Genomic DNA, 24,908 nt, shown 5'->3' with positions numbered 1-24,908 from the left:
AGCAGACCTGGATGAGGATGCTAAGGAGTCAGTAATGCAGCTGTTTTGCAGATTATGGATAAAAATAGCCATTTACTGAAACAAAAAACCAAATCCAAGGTGTTTCTTGTAGAACAGCATGGGAAAGAGGAGCCATTTGCAAAATATGTCAGGAAAACATGGGAAAATAATGATTTAGGGATAAAAAACAAAGCAGGTTTTTCTGCGAAGAAAGAAAAGAAGCAAAGAAGGAGGTTTCCCATGCAACACCCTATGGAGAGGGGTGAACGAACAATGAACACAGGGGAGGGTTCGAGGGGAACGGAGTAGGCGGAGGTGCGCAGCACGGAGCCCTCCTTGACGAGGAGCCTCGTTAGCGCAGTAGGTAGCGCGTCAGTCTCATAATCTGAAGGTCGTGAGTTCGATCCTCACACGGGGCAAGAAAGGGTCCTCATTTTTCCCCCTTCGGCAGCTGAAAAAGTGCTGTTTTGGGTTCTTTATTTACCAACCGGATGGGGCCGCTGGCCTCGCTGCCGGTGCCCCGGCCCCACCGCCCGGGCCGCGGTCTGCGGCTCCGGGCCTTTACCGTACACCGGCCCCTTCGCTGGGCGCTCGGTCCCCCCGCCCGCTAGGGGGCGATCGCGGCTCCCTCCTGACTGTTGTCCCGGGTGTGGCCACACTGTCATTGGGGGCGTGGCGAGGCCTTAGAAACGGCGCTGATTGGCTCCTCCGGGCTGGGGGCGGGGCCCGCGGCGCCGCGCGGCACGACGCCCCGCCCCTCCGGGCAGAGCGGCGGCGGTCATGGCGGTGTGCGCTCGGCTATGCGGCGTGGGCCCGGCCCGCGGCTGCCGCCGGCGGGGAGCGGCGAGGGAGCAGCGGCGCGGTGGGGCCGGGGACAGCGAACCGGACACCGACACCGACCCCGAGGAGGCAGGCGGCGGTGGATCCGAGGAGGACGACGAGGCGGCGGAGCGCATTGAGGGCGGGCGGCCGCTGCCGCACCCCGCCGAGCCCGGCCCGGCCGGGCGGGCCCCGCTGTCCATCCTGGAGCTGCCCCCTGAGCTCCTGGTGCAGATCTTCGGCTCCCTGCCCGGTACCGACCTGCCCAGCCTGGCCCGTGTCTGCACCACGTTCCGCCGCATCCTCCGCACTGACACGATCTGGCGGCGGCGCTGCCGTGAAGGTACCGCCCGCCCTGAGGTGGGGGGTCGGGGGTGTAAGGACAGGGTCCTGGGCGATGCAGGACACGGAGGTTATGGGGAGGTGGTGGAGTGGTGCAGAGACGGGAGGGGATGGTGTGGGGGTGGAGGAAAGAGGTGGGGGATGAGGGTTGTGGGGTCGTGAGGGGGCCAAGCAGGGCCCTAGGGATGGAGGTGGAGAAGGGGGAACATCTCGGGTCCTCTGGGACGTGGTCCTTACTTGGTGGACCTTGCTGCAGGAGTGACGTGTGAGCGGCTATAGCAAAGGGCATCGAGCTGGGGTTGTTTCCCTGGGGTGGCAGCTGGATGGGAGGAATGGGGATGGGACCAGGCCCTGGTGAGTGATGCCTCCCGTGTTGTCCTTGGGTGAATGCTGAGGTTGGTGTATTTCAGGCAGAGAGGAGAGGGGTGATCAGTCCCTGGACAGTGGGGCTGAGCTGGGGGCCTTGGAGGCGTGGAGGCACAGTGGGTAACGCAGGAGCAGGGATCCCGCTGGGTTCTAGTGAGCAGATGGAGAAGGGCAGCCCTGGGTAAGGTCATCTGTTCCTGTCCCATCTCCGGAAGCTCCGGGCCAGGTTTCTGGGGGTTCCCGGTTTGCATGTGCATTGCCTGGGGAACGTCTGTTACAAGGATGCTGTGCTGCATTAATGCAAAGGCTTGGGGGTGGATTGTTGGTACAGTGTCTCAGTTCTGTGCTGCTGTGGCCTTGTTAGACTGAAATTCTTACTCTTTCCTCCTTGTGCTTTTTCTGACGACATTGTGGCTCTCTGTTCCCTGTTTGCTAATCCAGCGGCTGTCCTACTGTGCTCATCGTCTCTCTAAATAGTATGATCCTGCCAGGTGCATCTGCTGCCAGCACATGAAGTCATGTATATTTTGTTGTTGTTGTTTTCTGTTTTTAATACCAGTGGGGCCATCAAGATGAAGAATTTAGGTATGGCAGAGTGGCTGCCTGCCATCAGCAGTGGGATCTATTCAAATGCATTCAGCCTTGAAGGAATGAATTCTTGCCTTATCAGCACTATCCAGGAACCCTTGGACAGTACAAAGGCTGTACCTAGAAAATGTACACCAAAGCATTCTTGCTCCTTACTTCAGCATGGGATGATCCTGTTGTCCCAATAACTTAACATTGTTTTTTGGAGACAGGCTAATAAAATAGTATTAATTCTTTTCTTATACTTCTCTACTAACTTAGAATCCTCCTGAACGTGTATTTCATGAATGGTTTGCAAAACTTCATTGATTAGTTATTTTAATAGGTTAGGATCCTGGCAATATATTTACAGAGAAATGTATACAACTTCTGAATATAAGCTAGATTGTCTTCGAAAGGAACCACTAAATTAGGCCTGATTGAGAAATAAATTTGCTTACTGAATTCCTCACTGCTTCTTGGATTTTCTTGCAAGTAGATAAAGCAATGCTCAACAGCTAAGCTGGGATTTGAAGAAACAGTGGGCTCTGTATGGCTAAAACTGAACCAGACAAGAAGGGAAAGTTTTTAGACTACACTGTTGTCTCAGGGCCCTTGGTTAGGTACAAGGTGAGAGGCACATAAAACAAGTTTAATTTATGAAGCTGTTACTGCAGTCCTTTAAGCAGTCATGGTTCTCCAAGCAGTTCGTAAGGACTTGCACGTTCCATAGTGCTCTACACAGCAGTGTAAGTAGTCACCACTGTGGTAGTGCTGTCACTGTGAGTATTTATACACATAAGAAATCTGTCATTTCATGGAGCTATTTTGCAGTTATCTGTGTGTGTTTCAATGATCTGTTGCATGTGGTCAGCTACTGAGTGTGTTCAGATGTGAGTGTGCAACTACTTGAGGACCAGCATGGGTGTCAGGTATATAAATGCACGTGTAAAATTGAGAACAGCCTGTACTGTGTTTCTGTATAACCCTATACTGGTTACTGTATGATAGTCAAACATGTAACGGGATCTATCTTTCCCAAAAACAGTCCACTTCCCAGCTGAGGACAATGTGTGCTTGTATCTCCCCGAGTTGTCTTGTGAAGCTGCATGTCCTAGAAACAGAATGAGAGCATGTGCTCCTTGCATTGATGTCTTATTTACTCTGATGCCTGCTGATGATGTTCCAGAGCTGAGCTCTCTGAGGTAGTAACTAGTAAACTTCAACTTTGTGTCAGTTGCATATGCAAAACAATCTGCTTTCTCAGAAATGCACAGCAGTAAAGAAACAAGAAAGATGGTTCTAAAATTAAATGGAACAGTTGCCCAAGAGAAGCCTAGCCATTGCCTCAGTCAGCCATTGAGTGTTGGTATCTTGTCCTTGCACTACTGTGGGCTGACTCAGCTGTAGATTCGACTTGAGAACATCTTCTGGTTAGTGCAAGCATTCAGAGGACTTGTCCTCCTGAAAGCGGGGTGGCTTTTGCTGGTGATTTTGAACTGGAAGAGTGCTGGGATTACCCAGAAGTGGTTGTGCAGCACTGGCATGGCTTTTTAGGGCTGTTGTCCTTTTATCATTGCAACTGTTTGATGTAAACAATGTCTCTATTGCTTCTTTGGCAAGAAGAGGATTGCAGTCACTTTCATGTTTTCTATAAATAGGAGATTGCTGATCTCTGCAGTGGGAGCAGAATTAAAGCTTCATTTACCCTGGCTGGTGGCCTGACCTACCTTGATTAACACCTGATAGTCTGTTTTAAATGGTAACTGCTTTCATCTTAAAATAAAACAGCACAGGTGCAGCAGAACACCTGGAAACAGCCAGTAATTCAGAATAACCAGATCTGGAACTTGAATGAAAAGGCTTTTGTTTGTGAGAACAACCTCCAGCAGCTCTTGGACCTGATGAAAAGTGTCAGCCAAGGTGTCTAAAGATGCTGACCTCCAGTAGGTTGTACAGAAGGAGGTGCCTGTGGAGAAGAGTGGGAAATCTTGTGTATAATAGTGAGGGAGCTGATGCATGGAGCTCAGCTCTTACAGGTCTCCAGAGAATCCACACACGAGTTTGAAGTACAACTGCTCCCACAACAGGAGCAATTTCCTGTAGTGCTGCACTCTAGTTATGCAAAAGTGATTTTAATAAGTCGCAGTCCTCTAATCTCCCTTTATATGAGGTTAAGCCACTGTATTATGTGTTTCTCTGGTGAACCATCATGGGCTTTTCTTCATCTCTGACCATGTTCTTTGGCTTTTAGAGTACAACTTGGCAATGGTTTGCTGTTTCTCACTGCTAATGGCAGGTGCTCACTAGCTGTACCCATCCTTCAGAGAGTCTTCCTTAGGTCAGTTTGTAAGCTGTAGACCTAGAGCTACCCATGTTTTGCTTCAGGGTTTCCACAAATGCTTTAATTTGTTGCAGATCAGATCTCATCTGTGGCTGCAAAATCTCTCTGTGGTAACTACAGGCCTTCCCTTGGGAGAAGTGTTTGGGAAACTATTTGGTGTATTTCAATCTGGTAGTTCAGCCCTTGGGAACAAGAAGTTGGTTCCAAGCTTGTCCACCTGATATTTTGGGGGTGTTAGCCTGAGACTCTTCCATCTTTGTGTTCCCTGAAATAATCTAGTAAGTTTCTGTGCTTTTTGTTCTGTGCACAGCCTTGTAAACACACAATTATCCAGGAGTAATTGGAGGACTTGATTAAGCAGGGTACAGCGCAAACATAGCAGTGATAAGGGTGTCAAGCTCTTCCAGACATCCTCACTTCCTCTGAATTGCGGATGTCCCCATTGAGTGCTTGCAGCTGGTGACTAGCATTGCCATGCTGAGAAGGATGGAGAGGAAAAGCAGTAATTTGGTCTCTGATAAGAGTATGGGGGTTCTTCCCTACTTGGGCTGGAAGAACCTGGTTTGTTTGTTTGCTTTTTTAAGCCTCAGCACAGGCCACACAGAAGGAGATGTATGGCATGGCTTCTAGAGAGGAGATGGGAACATGAGGCTCAAAAGAGCATATGGCAAGAGGCAGGCCAGGGAGTAAATTGCATTACTGCAGTTCCTAATAAATGGAGAATTGCCTTCCCAAATCCTTTAAATTCTAGTGCATGTGGCCATGGAAACAGCACTGTGTCTCTGTGTTTTGTAAATCTTTCAAGCATTTCTCACAAATCTAATAAAAAAGGCTTTCCAGCTGGTCAAGGAAGAAGTTTAAACCCAATTTCCAGCCTTGCTTTTGAAGTAGGATTAAGTAGTCATTTTCTAACAGTCTAAATTTCATGTGTGGATTTCCGTGACTATTAACTGTTTAAAATACTTTACTTAGGGAGCTATTGCACTGAGATGTTTCCTGAAAATAGATTTAATTGCACTGAAGTGGAACTTCCTAGGAAGCTTGACCCCTTCAAAGCATTCTTAGAAAAGGCTTTTTGTTCTCTCTTAAGAAAAAAATCTGTTTTCTTTTTCTGTAGCTATCTTGAAGTTCTACTTGTTTTAATTTTATGTATGGATTAAAGAGATACTTGCATTTATTGCTTGTGATATTTGGCTTTGTATGCACTGTGAGCCAAAGGACTATTTTGTCTCATCAAGAGTCCATTGTGGTAACCTCTCATGGATCAGAGAAGCTGAAGTGATGCGCTTAACCAGAGCTTAGCCATCACTATGGGATTTTGACTCTTTGTAGTTGTTTGTTGTACAAAACAGGATAAGTACTAGTTGTCAGAAAATGAGATGTATGAAAGCACACAAAAATTAGGCTGTTTTCTTTATTTTTGATTATTTTTCTCTATTCTGGTAATACTTTCTTATAAGCCTTGGAATCTAACATCAAGTCACATGTAGCATATCTAAATTCTAAGTATTTATGTATATATATTTTTTAATTAAATGAGCTTGGTAGTGGAAGAACTTTGACTCTCTTCAGGAAAGATACAAACTCCAGCAGCTAGAAATGCACCTTTAGTAGTGGTTTGGCTTTGATGAAATTAATATTTCACTGCAGGTTATCAAGGACACTTGCATAAAACTGGCATAAGAGCTTTAACATCAATCACTTCCACCCCACCCTGGTGTTTTAAGATACCTGCAGGTAATAGATTTACTGTGGCAGTGCACTCAAAGTGATTTATAGATCTAGTAGGGAAAACTGAAAAATTAGCAGTTTCTGGAGGAAGAGACAATCTGACTGTGCTAGTACTGCTGTTAGAGCAACACGAAGAAATGCCGTTTGGGCAGGATCCTCTGCATGTCTCCTCCCTTTCTGATGCAGCACAGATATCTTCAGTGATACTGAATGTAATCTATCTGCAATGCCTGCTGCACAAAGCCTGCATCTTACTGGTTCTGTGGCCAGGTGAGTATTTGTTTACATGCACAGAGTTGGCTGTTTGCAAACAGCAGGCTATGACCACCCTGTTTCTGTCATAAAGATCTCTGGCTTCCAGATCAGCTGAGGAGACATGCTGTTCCCTCCATTAGCAAACACATACCCACTTGTGCACATAATGCACACCAGTGGTTGAAAGCCTTGATAGCTCTGGCAGGAGGGTTTGGTGAGCTGCTGCCTGGGTCTGGATTTCCAGTCTCCAACAGAGCTCTGGTTTCACCCATCTGCAGAATGAGCTGTCTCAGGTCAGCTGGCTGCAGCCCAGCACTAAATAGCTTGTTTGTGCTGGAAGTCCTTTCCTGCAAGCTCGTCTGTCTGACGCTCCCTGGCTGATGGTGCTTCCTCATCCCACTTTGTGTTTGATAATGCTTGGAGCTTCCTCTGGCTGTTGTGAAGGAAGTCAGCAGGAGCTCTCCCACTGACCTTTGCATCTTTTAATGAAGGGCAATGTGTTTGTTGTACCTTCTGCCTACTCTTCGTTGAACTTGCTTACCCAAAGCGATGCTGTGCAGAATGTGTGTTCCCTGTAGGCAGGCTGACAGTAAGCTTCGCATGTGCTGTCTCATCGTGTACATGTACCACGAGTGTATTTATAGAATGGAGGAGGTTGAATTCATTCAGGGAAACTTCTGGTTTTCTTGTATATGAAAAATGAGTTCTTAGTTTGCAGTAGGTTACCAGCATTCAGTAGTGGTATTTGGCAGCCACAGTAAATTGTTAATTCAAGGAAGCTGTACTGCAGATAAGTTTAATATTTAATGATTGGATAACGGTCTTCTTTAATCACATATTTGGCAGATGTTTGGTACTGCGAAGGAAAGCTGGTGTTTGATCTGTGGTATACATGTCTTTGATGTCAAGGAGTGTAGTTTGCTGTACTGAGATCTATCAGGGTCACTGCAGCATGGTGGTTTTTGTTGCTGATGATTTTTTGGGATCTCCCTCCTCTCATTTCCTCCCTCTGGTCTTCTAAAGGTTTCTTGTATTGAGATGTTAGCGTTTGCTTCTATTTTTTTTAAGGTTTTCAGAAGTTCAGCATGTCCTTCCTGAAAATAAAAGAGGAGAATCTCATTTTCTGCTTCAAAGCTGCCTATAAGATCTCTGTATTGCTTTGTTTTCAGGGTGTTCTGCAAGCAATCAAAGGCATTTGAATGTACAACAGACCCATCTCAATCTGATCTGCTTTTAAGTGTAACCATATTTGTACATGCTGATGCCTGTCTAATGTTTCCGTTTCATTCTTTTTAAAGTCTGTGTGACCTTTTCTGTAGGATCCTAATAAGCAGCTTTCCCTGTTGGGTACCTCAGTGGGAGTAGATAATTACTACATGGAGTCATGATATGATCTAAATGGGTGTACAGTTCCAGCTGGAATGAGTTGGTCTTCCACATTTCACATCTTTGTGGTCTAGGTATAAGCACCTGTTACTTTGGTGTGTTTGTATGTTCCTGATGGTGTTTGTTGTTGCAGGTATTGCTTGTAAAGTGTGTTAGATTCCCAGACTTTGGTGAAATTACATCTAATTTTCTGTTTTCTCTTCAAAGCAGAAATAAGATTCTTGGAGTAATGCAGCAGGTTGCAAGAATAATAAGATTATTATTGCAAGATAATAAGCACCTAATAAGATCTTGTATTTTCTCGAACAGTGGATCTCAACATCCTGGGTAGCAAACACCTTTGTGCCAGAGCTGACATTGTTATCTGTGTCATTGCAGAATACGGGGTCTGTGAAAACCTGCGGAAGTTGGAGATCACAGGAGTGTCCTGTCGAGATGTTTATGCCAAGCGTAAGTGATAAAGCTGCTATAGATCCATATGTCCTTGCTTAGTACCAATTTTGAAAGCATATATGTGTTGAATATTTATTAAATGCAGACAGCATAAGTTATTTGGACTTACTTGCTGATGGCAGGGGATTCATCTGTGAAGTTGATACGTCTGGAGTTTTATTTTCAAGCAGATGCCAAGGAGTGGGATGTCTATGCCCCTCAATCCCCTGATGGGAAAAGAGAGTGTAATTTAACCCTATTATAAAGTGTATTGGAGTTTTTTCATCCTTTCCTGTTTTGCCATTTTCAGATCTTGCTAAGGAATTAAGTGGTATTTTTTTCATAGCCCTGATGTAGTTATATCTTGATCTCAGTGAAAAGACACTGTTAGATGCTATCAAGTGGGAAAGCACAGTAGATAAAGGAATGAGCATTCCTCTGAGCTGCTCCTGAAGGAGGAGAGCTTAGCAGGGCTGGGCCTCTGTGAGGTGTTAGTGAGTTTTAGGAATAGTAAAATAGTAGAACCCCAAATCCTTAGACCCACCATGCCTTATGGAGGGCAGATGTACATCTTCTGTCTTACAGTAAGAAGGGGTGGGGGCATCATCATATTAGAGAAACCAAGGTAGGCTAAGGGCTTGAGTGGAGGCCTGGGTCCATGGTGAGACTGTCTTTCCTGTCACCAAACCTTGCACTTTGCAGTCAGAAGCTGAGCTAGTTGCTCAGAGAGCCTTGCAAAGCCCCTGAGAGCTCCCATAGCAGCACTGCCAAGCTGTGTTGTCTTGATTCTCTGATCCCAGATCTTGTAAAAGACTGACTTACCTGTGGTCCTTAGGATAAAAACCAAGATATGACCTGAAGCACTCGAGCTATGGCTTCTGGCTGTTTGAAGAAGGTCCTGCTTTATGAAACAAAAGCAGAGGTCAGTCATGAGAGGTCTCCATAGATTTGCAGACTCAAAATCTGGCTCAGCTTCTACATGTACTGTATTTGTTAAACCTTCAAACAGCGATGACCTCAAGCATTTATCTTAATGCTGGAAAGAACAAGAGGCAGAAGGGTTTTAATCCCACCTTTAGTAGATTTGCTGAGCATCCACAGGAGAATCAGACAGGATTTGTCTTACATGTGTTTTCAGTCTCCCTTTATACTAAAGTAGTTCTGCATTCATTGGCAGAGAGCTGCTCTTGACATGTGAGAACCTCTGTGATAGTTTATTGCAGTTCTGAGTAAGGACTGTGTCCATATCCATTCAACAGTCCTAACTAGCAATGGTAAATCTAAAGCAAGAATACTTGCCCACAGTCTCTGGCTTTCAGGGATGCACCATCTCTGCTCTCCAGTCCAGATTCAACAGTTAGCCCTGTTGCAGGCTTAGTGGAACAGTTTCATGGTGGTGTGACCTCATTTTCTCTGCTGTCCCATAAACCTCTAATCACAGAACAGTTAGTCTGGGGCTACTGGCAGGGCTCACATACACTTTTCTGTCCACTGAATATGTTTCTCTAAGAAGTAGTGTGGGAAACGGGGAACTGAGTTCAAGTTACAGAAAGCACAACTAATCCAAGGCCTGGGCTACTGTCCATGTACTTACTTGGCCTAAGTGGCTTCTTGAGGCAGCACGGCTCATTATAGCCCTACTACAGAGTTTGAAGAGGACCCTGATTCCACTTTGAATTCACTGGATGCCATTTATACATATTGTCTGTGGGGAATCTTGAGCATACCAAGCTCTGTGCGAGTAATCCTGCTAACCAGGTATACTGAGACTGGGCTGACGCAAACAAATGGTGCCCCACAGCTGGAATTGAAGTCGAAAAAGAGTTTGACTTTCCTGCGTGGTTGGTCCAGGTTCCTCATGCTGTTAACAGTGCTGGTTACAGTGGAGCAAGAGTTTGCTGGTACTTACCCTGCTGTGTCTGTTCAGGTATAAACCCAAGAGTGAAGTCGGGGCGTTTTATGAAAATCCTTCCCGACTACGAGCACATGGAGTACAGAGATGTTTACACCTGCCGTACGTACCTCCTGCTGGTTGATGCTTCCTGCACTAAGCACACACAAGATGCTGCATGGAGTGTGACGTGGCTTTAAGCAAATTATTTTGGGGCGGACCTTGGGATAGCGTAGAGGATACCGGTTAGTCAGTTCATGCTGTTGCATGTCAAGGGAGTATTCTGACTCTTCAGAGTGGCAGTAAGAGTAGGGCAGCACTGAGGTATGCTGAGTCTCTTTTTGAAGTGTTTTGGAGTCTGTGTTCACCAAAAGGGAGCACTCCTTCTGCTCCTCACAGATTGCTCCTTTCTTAGAAGGAAATTGTCAGATACCCTGGTAAGGGCTCCAAAAGCAAGTTTGAATAAGCTCTGGACTGGCAAAAAGCTTTCTTGTGATCCAGTTAAGATGCATTTGATGCACAGCCCTTCCCAGTGAAACATGCTGAGGGTTCCCATGCTAGGTCCCTCCCTGCACAGTGAATCCTTTTAACCACCACCTCCATCTCTAGGAAACATTCTGCTGGTGTTTCTGAGGTTATGATTTACCTTCTTTGTCAAGAAGCTGCTTTGGGTAAACTTCTTTCCTTCCTAATGTTGTGTTGAGGGAAGAATATTAAAATGCTGGAGTGTAACAGTCACAGTTCAGCAGGAGCTGGGGGGAAATATTGATTAGTTTACATCAGTTAAGAAAGTCACTACTGCTTCTGTTTTAGAAGGGGTGTTGAGTTGTCTCTAATGTTCCTTTAGGTCTGCAGAGTTTTGTCAAGTCAAGTTACTAACTCACTGGTGCTTGGGAATATAGTTTTCACACACACTGAGTGGAGTGGATGCTGCAGACTTACCTGTGCTTTCTTTAGTCATGTAGCCACAAAGTGAAGATAGTGTCATTAATGTGAGTCATGACAGACAAGCAGCAGCAGGAATTGGTAGGAAATTTTAGGTTTAGCAGTCCTGCCCCTCAACAGCAGTCTTGTTGTGGAGCTGGGTGGGAAGGAGAGGCACATCCATCCAAGCTGTCCTGTAGGATGAGGGATTCCTTTGTAGATTGCTACCTGGGTGTTTGCTCCAAATGTGCTCTTTTTGGTGGCTCTCAAGTGGCATTTTGTGCTGTTCCCTCAGTTAATTTTTAGCCACAACTCCACACTTTTGATGTCTCATGCCCCTTTTCTCTAGAGGCATGTTGTATTAGTCTGGGAAAAGCACGTGTGGTTTAAGATGCAATTGCCCATTTCCTCCTTTTTTCCCTTCCTGACTATTAAGACCTTGTTGCCAGGGTTTACCATGCGTGCTTCCTAATTTATATTCATGCAGCAATAGCCAGGTCAGCTCAGATTGCTTCCCCCAGCCTTTTAAACTAGCCTGGCTCTAACACTTAGGGTTTCCCACTAGCAGGTCAGTTATCACCAGCTGGGGGGCAGCAACTGCCTGTATTATTCCAACTCATTTTGCTTAGAGATACCTTTCTGCATCCTGAGAGGCCTTGGGAGTTGTAGTGAATCAGGTTTTTTCCACTCGAAGTGAGCTACTTCTGCTTTAAATGCTACAGATTTCAGTGACAACTCCCATGTTAGGCCTTTGCATTTCTCTGCCTGTGCTGTCCAAGCTGAACACAGTAATGGGATAAGAGTTAGATCTGAAAGCACCTGCTCTCCCATTTTAGTAACCCATTCTGGGGTTGTAACTTGTCTGTTCATACCTTTAGTGTCTGTGGTGTGCCAGCAGTGCAATGCTTGCTTCAATCGCTGTGCATTTGATCAGTGTCACCTCCTTGTCCTGTGTCTTAACTCTCAGTGAAGAGCACAGGCTTTAGTCCTTTCCACAGGCAGCCTTCTGTTAGTGGTAGCTTGGTCATTCACTGCTTTTCCTCACCCATCCCCAGCTGGATTCAAGCTGCCTTCCCATCTGAAGAGCATGCAGGGCTGCATGTGTCAGTGTGGGTATTATCCAGGCTGGATAGGGGCTGTACTGAAGCATCCAGTGGATGTTATTTGTGCTCCATCTGGGAGGATTTGTGGCTCAGATAGGCAAGAGGCTTTTTCAGGACTGAGAAAAATGGACAACGTTTATAGCAGAGGAAAATGCTGGAGAAAGACCCAAATGCTGTTTTCTTTTGAAGAGCAGGGAGGGAAACAACTGTCAGATCCATCCTGTCTCCCTCCAGGAACAGCCAGAACTGGAATTCATCAGGTTTTCCCTGCTATGAATATAGCTGCTGGCATGTTAGAGCCCAGAGAACTCCAGGCTTGAAAATGGAGCTGTGCTTTTGCTTTGAGACTCGTTTGGGCCTTTGGCCAAGTACCAGCATTTTCCCCAGTCACTTCCTTTCCTGAAAGAACAGGAGGAGGAGTCCACAGCATCCTGAGTGAGTGAGGAAGATGACTTGTCCATTAAGGTGTCCCTGCTGTTGGTGTGTAAACCAAGCACAGAAGCTGCTATCCAATGGTAGGATTGTTTTGGAGGTGAATGGGGCTTTTTTGGCCTCCTGCCTCCTTTGAGTTTCTGGGTGTTCGGGACAGATGGTGAAACACACTCAGCCATGTGTCTGTGATTCAGCCATGTTTCCTGAACCATGGTTCCTGGTGAACTGAGCTGCAGCTGGAGCCAGCTGTTTACTCAAAGTGAGCACACAAACCATCTTCAGCTTGCAGTGGAAGGGCTTGCCTTGTCACACAGACACTTATCAGGCTGTTGAAAAGCCCATCAATTGTAGCTACAGCTCTGAAAGTGCTTGTGACAGGAGCTAGGGAGGAGGGACATCCTCATCACTCTTGGATAGCTTAGTATCAAGTTTTCTGTTCTAAAAGTAGTGGTTTTTTTAAGCTGGCTTTTATGAGCTCCATGCCAGACAGCGTAGAAGGCAGACTGTGCTGGGTGGTGCAGCTTATGCTCAGCACCTTTATTAATGTGACATTACCACACTGAGATGAGAAGACTGGGAATGTGGTTTGCTTGCTTGCCTCAGTGCTGTTTGTGCTGCACTTGGTTCACTGGGTCATCCTGGCTATCAATCTTAAGTTGTTTACTGCACAGGAAAAAGGCTCCTCCAGGCCAGTTGGCAGCAGTTCTGGACAACCCTCCCTGCTGTCCTAAACCTTTGTGGAAGTTCTCTGCTTTGGTGTAATAAATCCACGCTTACAATTCTTGTTATCTTTGGTGGTAAATGAAACAAAGTTGTTATAACAACTGCACCGAAACACAATTCTTCCTATAAATTGATGCGAAGCAGAAGCTGTTCTTCAAGCCAGTCTTGTAGGTTAAATGTGTTATTGTAACCTTCTGAGTTGGCCAGGAGCATGATTTTAAGGCAAGGGTAGTATATTCTTGTCACCTACATAGCAATCTGCATCCTGATTCTGACCAAAATGCACTGGTCATGTCAGGAGATGACATGGACAGAATTAATGGCTGACTATATAAGGACTGGAGATTTATTAAGACCGTTGTCTCCTGCTTGCTGATAGTGTTCCTACTTGTCCTTTTTTGGTGGGATTGAAAGTGCACCCATCTCTGAGATGACAGAGAAGCCTCACCTGCTGCAGTAGGCTTTGAGCGTGACATTGAAGCAGCTTTTGGGCAGTGCTGACATGTAGCTGCTTAGAGTTTTTTAAGGCCATTACTGACATGGTAACACCACCAGATCTCTGGAGCTGGCATGGTCTGCACGCTTTGCTGGCTGTTTTTAAGGATGCTGAACTCTGGAGACAAGTTTGCCTAGATAAGGCAAAGAAATGCTTTCAAAATATCCAAATTCCCCTGTTCCTTACTGCATTTCTGTTCTTTCTTATTTTCTGTTGCTTTGCAGCCTGAGGCATCAAGAACGTGATTTGGAGACAGCAGATACTTTATTTGTTTTTAGCTCTGATAATATGATTTGCATTGATGGGACCATGTTTTCTGTGAATTCCTGGTGAGGTTTCTGTTTGTGTAAACTCCTTCACCAGGCCAGGAGCAGGGCTGCAGGGAGCAGTGTAAATCCATGTGAGCTTGTGGGAGGCTTCAGTTCAGAACTGCCTGGCTGTGTTTTGAAGTAACCAGTTTTCATTAGTACAGGCAGTTGTGGGTGGTATTGGGCGGTGTTGCGTGCGGTCTGGTAGCAATCTTTCATTTTCTTTCCCCAAAATCCCAATTCCTTGGTGTGATGTGCTCATTCCAGTGTCTCACTGTTCCCTAGTGCTGCACCGATACCGACACATCCTGGGCTTATGGCAGCCGGACATCGGGCCCTATGGGGGACTGCTGAACGTGGTGGTGAGTGAGTACCTCATTCTGGGGGCTGTGATATTGAGGACTTAAGAGTCTTTTGTATACAGCTTTCTAGACCTGATTGCCACCTTTGAGCTGTTGAGGATTCTGGGTAATCAGCCCTGAAATGAGTGATTGGGACCTCGAGGTTGCTTCTTGGCTTTTTCATCATCACCACCTGTCCACAGGGGGATCTTCTGGGTTTCAGCTGTGCTCCAAGCAGCCACAGGAGCACACAGAAAACATGAGCAGTGTTTCAGGGAAAGGCTTGATTCAGAGTTCAGTGCTGTTATTCCAGTAACTGGCACAGGACTCCATTCCTTGTGTGTGGGGTACAGCAGAGGTTTTGGCACTGGCCCATCACTTACTGCATTATCTTTGCCTGCATGATCGTGTTGCAAAGGGTTTTGCGCTTGTGTTTGTGCACGTTTCCTTCTCGTCTGTCACCAGCCATGTCTAAGACTAAGCCATCAGATGTTATGATACAGGGGCATGACTGGTGAAAGACCTGTGGAGCCTGGCAGCTCTTGTGCTGCTGGGAAGAGCAGTTAATGAACAACATTTTACTCTGTTGGTAAGACCTGAGCCAGAAGCTTGCCTTAGGCCCTTGTTCTTTGCACCACAGTTCAACAGCTGACAGATTGAAGTGTAACAAATCACAAGACCTTTGGGTTTTGTGAGATTCTGTTCCATGAACTAGTAGAAGAGTGCATCCAAGTGCACCAATACTTACATGATATTATGACCTTATAAAGACAAGAGTGCCTCTGTGGTGCTACTCCTCTTTTGTCTCAGATCTCTCTTTGGAAAATATCCTTTCTCTGGAACTGTTGGGCTTAGAGGGGATGGATTCTGTTAGGCATGCAGGAAGAGGGCTGGCACTTGTACCTCTCAACAGAGGAGATTGTTGCTTCCTGTGCTATGAGTAATGGAGCCAAATAATTCCTTGTCCAAAAGGCATGGATAATCATGAGAAGCAGAATTTGTCTGCTTGAGTATCTGCCAGCATGAGCTCTCAAACCAATTACAGTTTGACTAGCTGTGTGGTCTCTTCAGTGTTGCCTCTCCCTCTGGATCCTGCACACCAAGCATCCGTCACAAAGTCGTTTGCAGTAATAAAGGCCTGATCATTTTCCAGTGGTGCAGGAAGCCTGGTAAACAAACCTTCTCCCTCTTCACCAGGGGTGTGCAGCGAGTGCATATGGTCTGGTTTAATTGCTGGAAGGCAGTTTGGAAATGCAGCAAGCTGTTCCACAGCTCCCACCCTGTTGCAGAATAGGCCCCACATTTGTTAGCTGCATACTCATCAAACATGCAGAGATGATTTCATGTGCTTTTTCTCCTACCCCTCTGCAGGTAGATGGTTTGTTCATCATTGGGTGGATGTACTTGCCACCTCATGACCCTCATGTTGATGATCCAATGAGGTTCAAACCTCTCTTCAGGATTCATCTCATGGAGAGGAAGGCTGCAACGGTTGAGTGTATGTATGGTCATAAGGGACCTCATAATGGCCATATCCAGGTGAGTTCCTCTGGCACTTTCAGCATTATCCATCCTATGTGTGACCATAGAATCATAGAATAGTTTGGGTTAGAAAGGACCTTAAGATCATCCAGTTCCAACCCCCCTGCCATGGGCAGGGACACCTCACACTGAACCATATCACCCAAGGCTTCATCCAACCTGGCCTTGAACACTGCCAGGGATGGAGCATTCACAACCTCCTTGGGCAACCCCTTCCAGTACCTCACCACCCTTATGGTAAAGAACTTCTTCCTTATATCCAATCTAAACTTCCCCTGTTTAAGTTTCAACCAGTTACCCCTTGTCCTCTCACTACAGTCCCTAATGAAGAGTCCCTCCCCAGCATCCCTGTAGGCCCCCTTCAGATACTGGAAGGCTGCTCTGAGGTCTCCACGCAGCCTTCTCTTCTCCAGGCTGAACAGCCCCAACTTTCTCAGCCTGTCTCCATACAGGAGCTGCTCCAGCCCCTGATGATCCTCGTGGCCTCCTCTGGACTTGTTCCAACAGTTCCATGTCCTTTTTATGTTGAGGACACCAGAACTGTGCACAATGCTCCAAGTGAGGTCTCACAAGAGCAGAGCAGAGGGGCAGGATCACCTCCTTCAACCTGCTTCTCATTCACCTCCTTCGATCATGCATGTTGGCTCTGGAAATGGGTTCATCAAAAACTGCATGAGAATTTGATTTGAGGGATGTGGCGTTCACCACCTTGTTGTATGTGTGGATGCCAGCTTTATGCTCATTATGTGTCTGGCAAGTTGTGTGGGCTGTTCCCCACTCTGAATTTGTTCATTGGCAGTAGTACAGCAAGGCTGTTACACTGTCTTCTATTGGGCTGGAGCATGGTGGGAGTGTGGGAGCACAGTATGTGTACAGGCTGGGGGAAAGGATAATGTAACATGTCCTTGTGCAGTTGGTGAATGTGTCCAAGCAGACACATGGACCTGTACTGTTTTACAGCTCTCTCTTAAGATGAGACCTTGAGAAGGTGATGTAGCATCCATTCAGTACATTGGATGCTTTGAAAAGGTTCCTGAGAGCGTGTTTCCTTCTTTTGAAGAGGGAAGCTCAAATAGAGACGCAACTTAAACCTGTTATCTTTCATTAGAATGCATTGGGGTTTTAATGCTTTTATTTCTCACTTCTGTAGCTGATGTACTTGGTATCACTTGATGATTTCTCTGTTGTAGTAAATTCAGTAATGTTTGTTGTGGCAAGCATTTACTCTCAGCAGTCTTAGTTACATCATCCTAAGCATCTCTAAACAGATTTGTAACCTGTTAAATTCTCTTCCATGGTAATTACAGATTGTAAAGAAGGATGAGTTCTCCACGAAATGCAACCAGACAGACCACCATCGGATGTCAGGGGGAAGACAAGAGGTACGAGTCCTTTGCTGAGAGTCTGCATTAGGGCTCTTTGTTTGTCCCCTTTCTAAAGATAACACATTTCTGTCTTACCAAAGCTCTTAGCTAGTGTTGGGGTCAGAGAGGTGATCTTCTGCCTTCTAACTTCTGTGTATCTGAACATACATGGAACATACATGAAAACCCAGGCTGGTAGCTCCTGGCTGATTTACTAGAATCTTTTTTAAGTTAGTAGAATCAACCCGTGACTTGAATCAAAACTTAAAGTGGCCATGTTTGAATAATAGCAGGATCTTGGGGAACCTCTTCTGTACTTGCCAAGGTATGATTTAAGGATCCAGTATATAGGATCAGTTCAGTGTTGAACCTGCAGAATGTCTGGGTGGAGACCCGATGCCTTAATCTTAAGTGTGTATCAGGATCTTGGAGCAGGCTGTTGGTGTCCATCCTGTTGAGCAAAAAGCCGTTTCAGGCAGTTCTCTGAGCAAGGTGCTCAGAGGAGCCCCAGGAACTTTTCCTTCCTGTGCTGCTTGATAGCAGGAGTATCCAAAGACAGCAATATGCATTGTACATCCTGCAGCACTCACCAGACGCTAATCTCATGTCATTGCTGTCTGTGTAATTAAGATCTATCAGACACAGGCCTAATACAGAGTACCAGCTGCATTTGAATACCTGCTTGTCAGTGGGGCACCTTTCTACTGCTTATCATCTTGGTTGAGGGATTGAAAGCTTCATTTAATTGTTTATCCTGTGTGTGTGTCAGCTATACCCAGCAAGATAGGTTCCTGACTCAAACTTCATGTTTTAAGGTGCAGGTATAAATGTCAGGATGAAAACCTTCAGCTAATACCTGTTCCAGGTACTGCTGTTTGCTGCCAGCTAGTTAAACTTGACAAATCTGATAAACTTGAGTTGCTTCTAACAAATGCTTTAAAATGTCTGTCTACTAATGGGAAACAGCTGGGTGAAAGGTTTAGTTAAGTGTTTTCTGGTTCTGAAGCAGATGAGAAATGCTTTAATACTTTCAAAGCACTGTGTTAAATGTGCGTGGCATTATGGTAATTGGAGGATCTGGCTTTAGAAGATAAAGCAAGCAGGCTTGGAATATCACTTGGTAGGCTGCTATCTTAGTGTAAGCTGTTATCACTTGTAACTCATGGTAGGGTATTAACTTGTCAGAGCTGGTGTAGAAGTACTTTAGGAGATGTTTTCAAAGCACCCTTTGGATTTAGATGCATCAGTATTAAATCAGCAGGATTTAACCTTCTAAATCTTCAGTGCCTTTCAAAAGCTTCCCCTTCTATGTTTAATATACCATGATAGGGTGCAGGAGTCAGCTTATGGGTACACAAATGAGCAACTGCAAGGTGAGTCAGGATGTAAAGAAGTAGTAGATCACCTACTTTGCAGTAACAGGTGATGCTTATGCTTTTATTCTGGGGAGGTGTATTGGTTCTACCTGTAATTTATTTGAAGTGGCACATGTCTATTGTGTGATGTCTGGCAGGTATAGGGCAGATACCATTATCATTACTTGTTAAGTGTATTTCCAAGGCAGCTCTGTAGCAACACATGCTAGTTACCAAATTCAGCCATGATCCTCTTGTCTGACAGAGCATATGCTCTCTCTGTGGCTCTGCCAGTAAATCATGCTGACGAGTTGAAGTCATGTTGAGTGCATCACTGTCACAAATTAAATGCCTTTATCTTCCCTATTTTCTCTTCCTGTGCTGCAGGAATTCCGGACCTGGCTACGGGAAGAGTGGGGTCGAACTCTGGAAGACATCTTCCATGAACACATGCAAGAGCTCATTTTAATGAAGTTCATCTACACCAGCCAATATGAGTAAGGTCACCAGCTTTTTCTGGGAATTGAGGCTGCTGCAACTTGGAGACCACATTGGATCATTTGTTCTGAAGATTGGGTGCTTGCAATGGGGTTTAACACCCAGAGGGATGTTGTGTCTCTGCAGGTTCTGTGCAAAGACACAGTGAAGCACAGTGCTTTCTAGTCATTTCACTGTATTTAGTTTGGAGACAGAGCAAATGCCCGTAGTCTCAAGAAGCTGTCTGGTCAGTATCCATATTAGTAAGCAATATGTGCTTTGGAGTATGCTAGGCAGAAATCACTCAGACTTGGAGAGCTTGGTGCGTTTTAAACTGTCACTCCCAGCTTCTAATAGTTGGAACTAGATGATCTTTAAGGTCTCTTCCAACACAAACCATTATATGCTTCTATGATAACAGCAGCCACCTCACTATAGCAAATGTTTAAATATGCTTCACTCTTGGGTTCTCTGGAAATCCCAAGGAGTGAGGAGGTTTACTGTGGTCTTCCTGCTGGAGCCTTCTGGTGTGCTGAGTACTGGTAGAGAGAAGTGAAGGGAGGGAATGCTTGTATAGGTGTAAAGCAAAGTCTGTTAATCTTGGTTGTACTGTGGAAAACACAGAACCCACCTCTCTCTTGTCAACACCCCAAAGCTGTCTGGAGGAACAGGCTGCAGACACATTGCTCATGTTGAGGGATTCTTTATTAACCTCTCTAACATTTTGTTTTCTGCACAGCAACTGCCTGACATACCGACGCATCTACCTCCCTCCTAGTAGCCCTGATGACCTTATAAAGCCAGGTCTCTTCAAAGGAACCTATGGGAGCCACGGGCTGGAGATTGTCATGTTGAGCTTTCATGGGAAGAAAGCAAAGGGGACTAAAATCACTGTGAGTACATTTGTCTTTCTCTCAGACTTTGTTAAAGTATTCTCAATGTTATGGATCCATCGGAGAGGCCTTTGGAAGGTTGTTGTCACCCCAGGTCCTGTTGTTTGTGGGGATTGATGCATCAGGTGAATCTTAACACATGCAGAGCAGCTAAAACATGCTGTTCTAGGTTTCTCCTGATGCCATCTGGCTCCCTGTTCCTGTCCTCTCCCTTCCAGCTGCTTTCTGTGAGCAGCTGGTAGCAGGTCACTGAAGATCGCTTACATGTATCTGAGGATTAGGTACCAAATGTCGGCAGCTTTTCACTAAGGCCAGGCTAGTGAGCTCCTTCCTCTCTGCAGGGAGGGATTCTCTCAAAATGCAGTTGCAGCTTTGACTTTCTTTCACCCTTGCAAGAAGAGCCTGACTTACAGCTTTTAATCTAAAATTCTCTTTCTGGGAGGCAGAAGGCAGACATGATGTAGACATCTCAGGGAGCAGCAAACAAGGTCCAAGAGGGTTTTTTTTGTTGCCAGGTTGGTGATTGTAGAATAAGGTGAAGTATGCAGAAGTCAGATGGTGGACATGGGGAGGATACAGGTCTGAGCTCTGCAGCCAAACTGTTGTTTTCTATCTGTAGGGAGATCCCAACATCCCAGCAGGACAGCAGACTGTGGAGATTGACCTGGCACATCCTCTGCACCTGCCTGACATTGAGAACCTCCGTGACTTCAGTGAGCTCTCTCGCATTGTCCTGGAGGTCCAGGAGCAGGTGCGTCGGGAAGAGCAGGAACAGGAACACCGGCAGGAGGAAGAGGACTCCTCCCAGCCTGCTGCAAAGCCCTTGGGAGAAGAAGGTGCTGAGGGGGAGAACACCGCAGCAGGAGCGGAAGGGTCAACCCAGGACAAGGCTCCAGCTTCCCAGCCCTTCGTGCTGCCCATAGGAGTCATATCAAGGAATGAAGACTACCCCCGGACCTGCCGAATTTGGTAACGGGGGGTGGTGGATTTAGAGCCTGGTCATTCTGCTTTTTGAGACAGAAGGGGAGGGTGTATCTTTGAGATCTGTTCTGTTATTTGCTTACCTGTTACCTGGATGTGGATCTCCCAGCCCCTTGTCCTGAGATTTTGTGCTGTCGCTGCCCAACCTTCCATGCTGTTGTTTGCTCCCTCTCTTTCTTAACCACAGTCATTTGCCATTCTGCTTCCTTGCTAGTTGTTTATCCTGTTTCTTCTGAAGCAAGCACCTCTCCCATGATTCACCCACTCCACTTCTTTTGTATGTGTTTTGTTTCCCAGAGCTGCCCAGTTTGTGTATTTGAAGACCTGTTCAAGCAGCTTCCCATTCCCGTGTGTGTCATTTCTGTTCCTTGTCTGTCAGAACACAGTGCTCTCTCCCACCCTTCTGTGACCTCTGGTGCCTTGAGGCAAGCTCTGGAAGGTGCTGAGCACCCTAAGCAGTCAGTACAAGCATGGAGAGAGCCTTGTTGAAAGGGACCTGGAGTCAGTGAAGCAGCATACTAAATGAAGTGTGGGGAAAAAAAGCCCAAAAGCTGAGGCTTAGGCAGGTGACCTTCAGCCAAACATCTGTGCTCATGGAAAAACCTACCTATAGCTGGTTAATCCCCAAAGATCCCTGCTGTCACAACCGAGTTGTGTTTGAGTAAAACCCTGCTCCACCTGCTGCTTGCTTGGAGGTTAGGCTGACCTTTACTCCTCCCCAGCTCCGGTTAGACTTCCCTGTTGTTCAGATCATCCTTACTCTCCCTTCCCCTAGGTTTTAGCACAAGGTTTGTCTTTATGGTCACTCTCTCAACATGCCTTTTCTGTGAGGATTGTCTGGGCTTTGGTTGATCCTTGAGTTGCAGGAGTAAATCTCAGATGGATTATTGGGCTGAATTACAGGGAAAAATCAGCCTCAGTGTGCAGGGGCTAGTTAGGATAGCCAAAAGCAGCAACCTCCGAACAGCAGTGGAGTTTCCTTACTGAAAATGGTATCAACAATGTTTTGAGCTGTGTGGTAGGAACTGAGTATAAATCTGGCTGTTCAGTAGCACCTAGCAGTGTGTTTGACAACAGCTTGATCATACTTTTGGTTTTTTGTTTTATCTTCTTATCAAATGTTAGGTAATTATGGCTCTTCTCACATCTCTTTTTTGCTATTCTTCTTGCAGTTATTATGGAACGGGGCTTATTGCTGGCCACGGCTTCACCAGCCCCGAGAGAACACCAGGTGTGTTTGTTCTCTTCGATGACGACCGCTTCGGATTCATCTGGCTGGAGCTCAAGTCCTTCAGTCTCTACAGCCGGATCAAGGTGGCCTTCCAGAATGCTGAAGCACCTTCCCGTGAGGCTTTTGATGAAATGCTGAAGAACATTCAGTCACTGGCTACTTGACGGGTAGTGATGGACAGGGCTAGGGGTTGCAAAGGCTGCTGCACTCCCCCAGCCAGAGCTTAGATGGGGATTCCTTGCTCTTGGTACCTCTGAAGAAAAGCATGCACTTTTAATAAAGCCTTTTAACCCCAAATGTACACATCCCGGTTAAAATATCCATGACTGTCCTTTCCTCCCTGCCACTCCACACTGCTCCCTAGCAGTTCTTGTTACCCAGTCTGTAACATAGCTTTGTATAGCTGAAGGGATCCTGCAGAGGAGGAAACAGACCTTTCTTATTGCAGAAAAAGAATGTATTGGAACAAAAGTAACTCGAGGTCAGAGTTGGATCAGAACAACATCTAATTGACAGGATGGACACAAGCCCTCTGCTCTGACCATTAGCAGTCTCCTGTGGAAAGAGGTCTTCTGCAAGGAGGGGGCTCATTTAAAGCCTTTGCTACACTGTAGGATGATCTGTCCTCCTGGGAGACTTGCTTTACTGTCCTGAAAAGCTGTGTAGTCCCCATCTGCAAACTGAGTGGCTGCTTAATGTCACCATTGACAAAGCATATCCTCCTCTCCAGAAACCTTTCTCTGGATGCAGCATTGCTAAGAGAGGCTGGGGTAATACCTGCAGTCCTTGGTTTAGTCATTGCAGTGGGTGGTTTCCTTTGAGAATTTCCCTCAGCTTGGCAGCAAGGGGAGGATTCCCACTGTAAATGACAGTGTGTGTAGTGTTGCCCTGGATTCTGGAGCTTGATGGATATACTGTCCCTGGAGCTCCAAGCCTGGGTGTCTCCCTGAGCATGAAGGAGATGATTATTCTTACAGCAGCTGGGTATGGAACTGGAAGTGAGTGTAAGTTGCAGATGCTGGTGCATTCAGATTGGCTTTGTACCTGAACGGTTAACCTCAGATCCTTAAATTGGGTCTGAAAATGTAAAGGAAGAAGAAAAAATCAATTGTGAAATAAGCCCAGCTGCAGCCTGAAGACTGCTGTCTGTGATGGTCAGCAGGAGGTGGGATGTGTCACTGGTACTGATATAACTACTTTTAGGTGTCACTCTTATCAGGTTGCCCTGTGCAGTCTGAAGGAGCGATGGGGGATTCTCCTAATATTGCAGTGGCTTGTTCTGGCACATTTTACAGTTGGTGCTGTCAGGTGGATGCTGCTGCTCTTCTCCTAAGAACCTTCTCTTCCCTTTCTAGTTGTGCTTGTTTCATCCCGGAGGTCTGCTGCTTCAACAGAAAGCTCTTGGGCTTGTTTCCATGATACCTGCATTCTGTGTGGCAGACCTGAGCTCCACTGGAAATGAGACCCTACCTTCCAGGTCTCTGCAGGCCATGAAGCAGATTCCATATTGACTGTCCTATCCAGGAAAATTCTGGCCAGTGCTAATGTACAGAATGTGAGTTGTGCTTTAAGCATCAGCACTTGCATCAGCGCCTGTTATTAATCCTGTGTAGAAAGAGATGATAGGGACCTGTGTGCAGAATGAAAAGAGTTGTTAGTAAGGAATGTCTTGGTTACAAACAAAATACATCCTTTGCTGCAGTTGTTCTCTGGCTGTGATGTAAACTCCACGTTTCTTCTCTTCCTGCTAACAGACAGATGTGTGTCTAACAAAACTCTGCCATTGTATCTTCTTCAGGTCTTGGTTTGTAAATGTGTCTCTACATGTATACAGTCTGTACATGTCTGTAGTAGACTAAATTCTTTTATCTCTTCCTGATGTTTGGAGACAGCACGAATAAGCGGAATATATCCCTTCTTATTCTGGGCATCAATACTGGCATTATGGGCAAGTAACAGCCCTGCTATGGAGGTATTAGGAGATACAACAGCAAGGTGAAGGGCAGTATTGCTATCTGCATCTGTCAGATTTAGGTCAGCATCATGCTGTAGCAGAATAGCCGCACACTTTTCTTGCTGGTGCTGTACTGCTTCATCAGTGGTGATCTGTAATCATTGTCTAAACAATTTAGCTTGCACTTGTTTTCTATTAGATATGTGACAACATCCATTTGCACAAGTAAGATGCAGAGGTGCCTGCTCTGCCTTGTCCCACCCATTGATGCTGTGCTTCTTCAATCCCTGGGCTAGGAAGGGAAAATTCAGACCCCTTCTGTGGAGAAGTTTCAGTCACAGCCTGGTTTCACTGCAAGCAGCTTTTATTCTTGCTCTCACAAGGGCTTTTAGCCATTTCTGGCTCTTGAATGTTCGCTCAAGCTGCGTGAGAACCGAGTCTCCAGCAGAGACTTGGAGCAGAAGGTCACGTCACTCACAGGATTAATTCCTGTCTCCTTGAATATAGTTTTACAAACCTCTGGGAATTTGAAGGTTGATTTGGGGCACTTGTTCCTTTGTTTCCTACTGCTTTGTCAGTAGTGGAAAACCTGCCTCAGTGTTAGAGGTGAGGATGTGAAGTGCGATTACTATTCTAGTGAACAAGCTATAA

At 45.9% G+C, this 24,908-nt stretch overlaps 1 protein-coding gene and 1 non-coding gene across 3 annotated transcripts; both read left to right on the top strand.

Moving 5' to 3' along the window:
* The first annotated feature begins 346 nt into the window (after positions 1–346).
* Positions 347–419, top strand: TRNAM-CAU (transfer RNA methionine (anticodon CAU)). The gene has a single exon. It is a non-coding gene; the product is annotated as a tRNA-Met (tRNA).
* A 361-nt stretch (positions 420–780) lies between these two features.
* On the top strand, positions 781–22,999 carry FBXO31 (F-box protein 31). Of its 2 annotated transcripts, XM_034072907.1 has the most exons (10): positions 781–1,162; positions 8,189–8,260; positions 10,170–10,256; positions 14,405–14,481; positions 15,832–15,999; positions 17,310–17,384; positions 19,109–19,218; positions 19,938–20,091; positions 20,711–21,060; positions 22,245–22,999. In XM_034072907.1, exons 1-10 carry the CDS (start codon positions 781–783, stop codon positions 22,465–22,467), a joined length of 1,698 nt encoding a protein of 565 aa, XP_033928798.1. In that variant the 3' UTR covers positions 22,468–22,999. The 2 variants fall into 2 exon arrangements, with proteins under 2 accessions (XP_033928798.1, XP_012983444.2); XM_013127990.3 differs by lacking the exon at positions 10,170–10,256 and having other exon boundaries at positions 22,245–22,997.
* The last annotated feature ends 1,909 nt before the right edge of the window (positions 23,000–24,908 follow it).

The sequence above is a fragment of the Melopsittacus undulatus genome, chromosome Z (assembly GCF_012275295.1).
Source record: "Melopsittacus undulatus isolate bMelUnd1 chromosome Z, bMelUnd1.mat.Z, whole genome shotgun sequence".
NCBI classification, from domain to species: Eukaryota; Metazoa; Chordata; class Aves; order Psittaciformes; family Psittaculidae; genus Melopsittacus; species Melopsittacus undulatus.
Note: the sequence above shows the minus strand (reverse complement) of the source record. Positions and strands in the feature narration are given on the sequence as shown.

Coding starts and splice junctions, on each gene's coding strand:
- FBXO31 (XM_034072907.1), top strand. CDS start 781: ATGGCGGTGTGCGCTCGGCTATGCGGCGTGGGCCCGGCCCGCGGCTGC. Junction 19,219..19,937: donor ATCTACACCAGCCAATATGA/GTAAGGTCACCA, acceptor TTTTCTGCACAG/CAACTGCCTGACATACCGAC. Junction 21,061..22,244: donor CCCCGGACCTGCCGAATTTG/GTAACGGGGGGT, acceptor TTCTTCTTGCAG/TTATTATGGAACGGGGCTTA.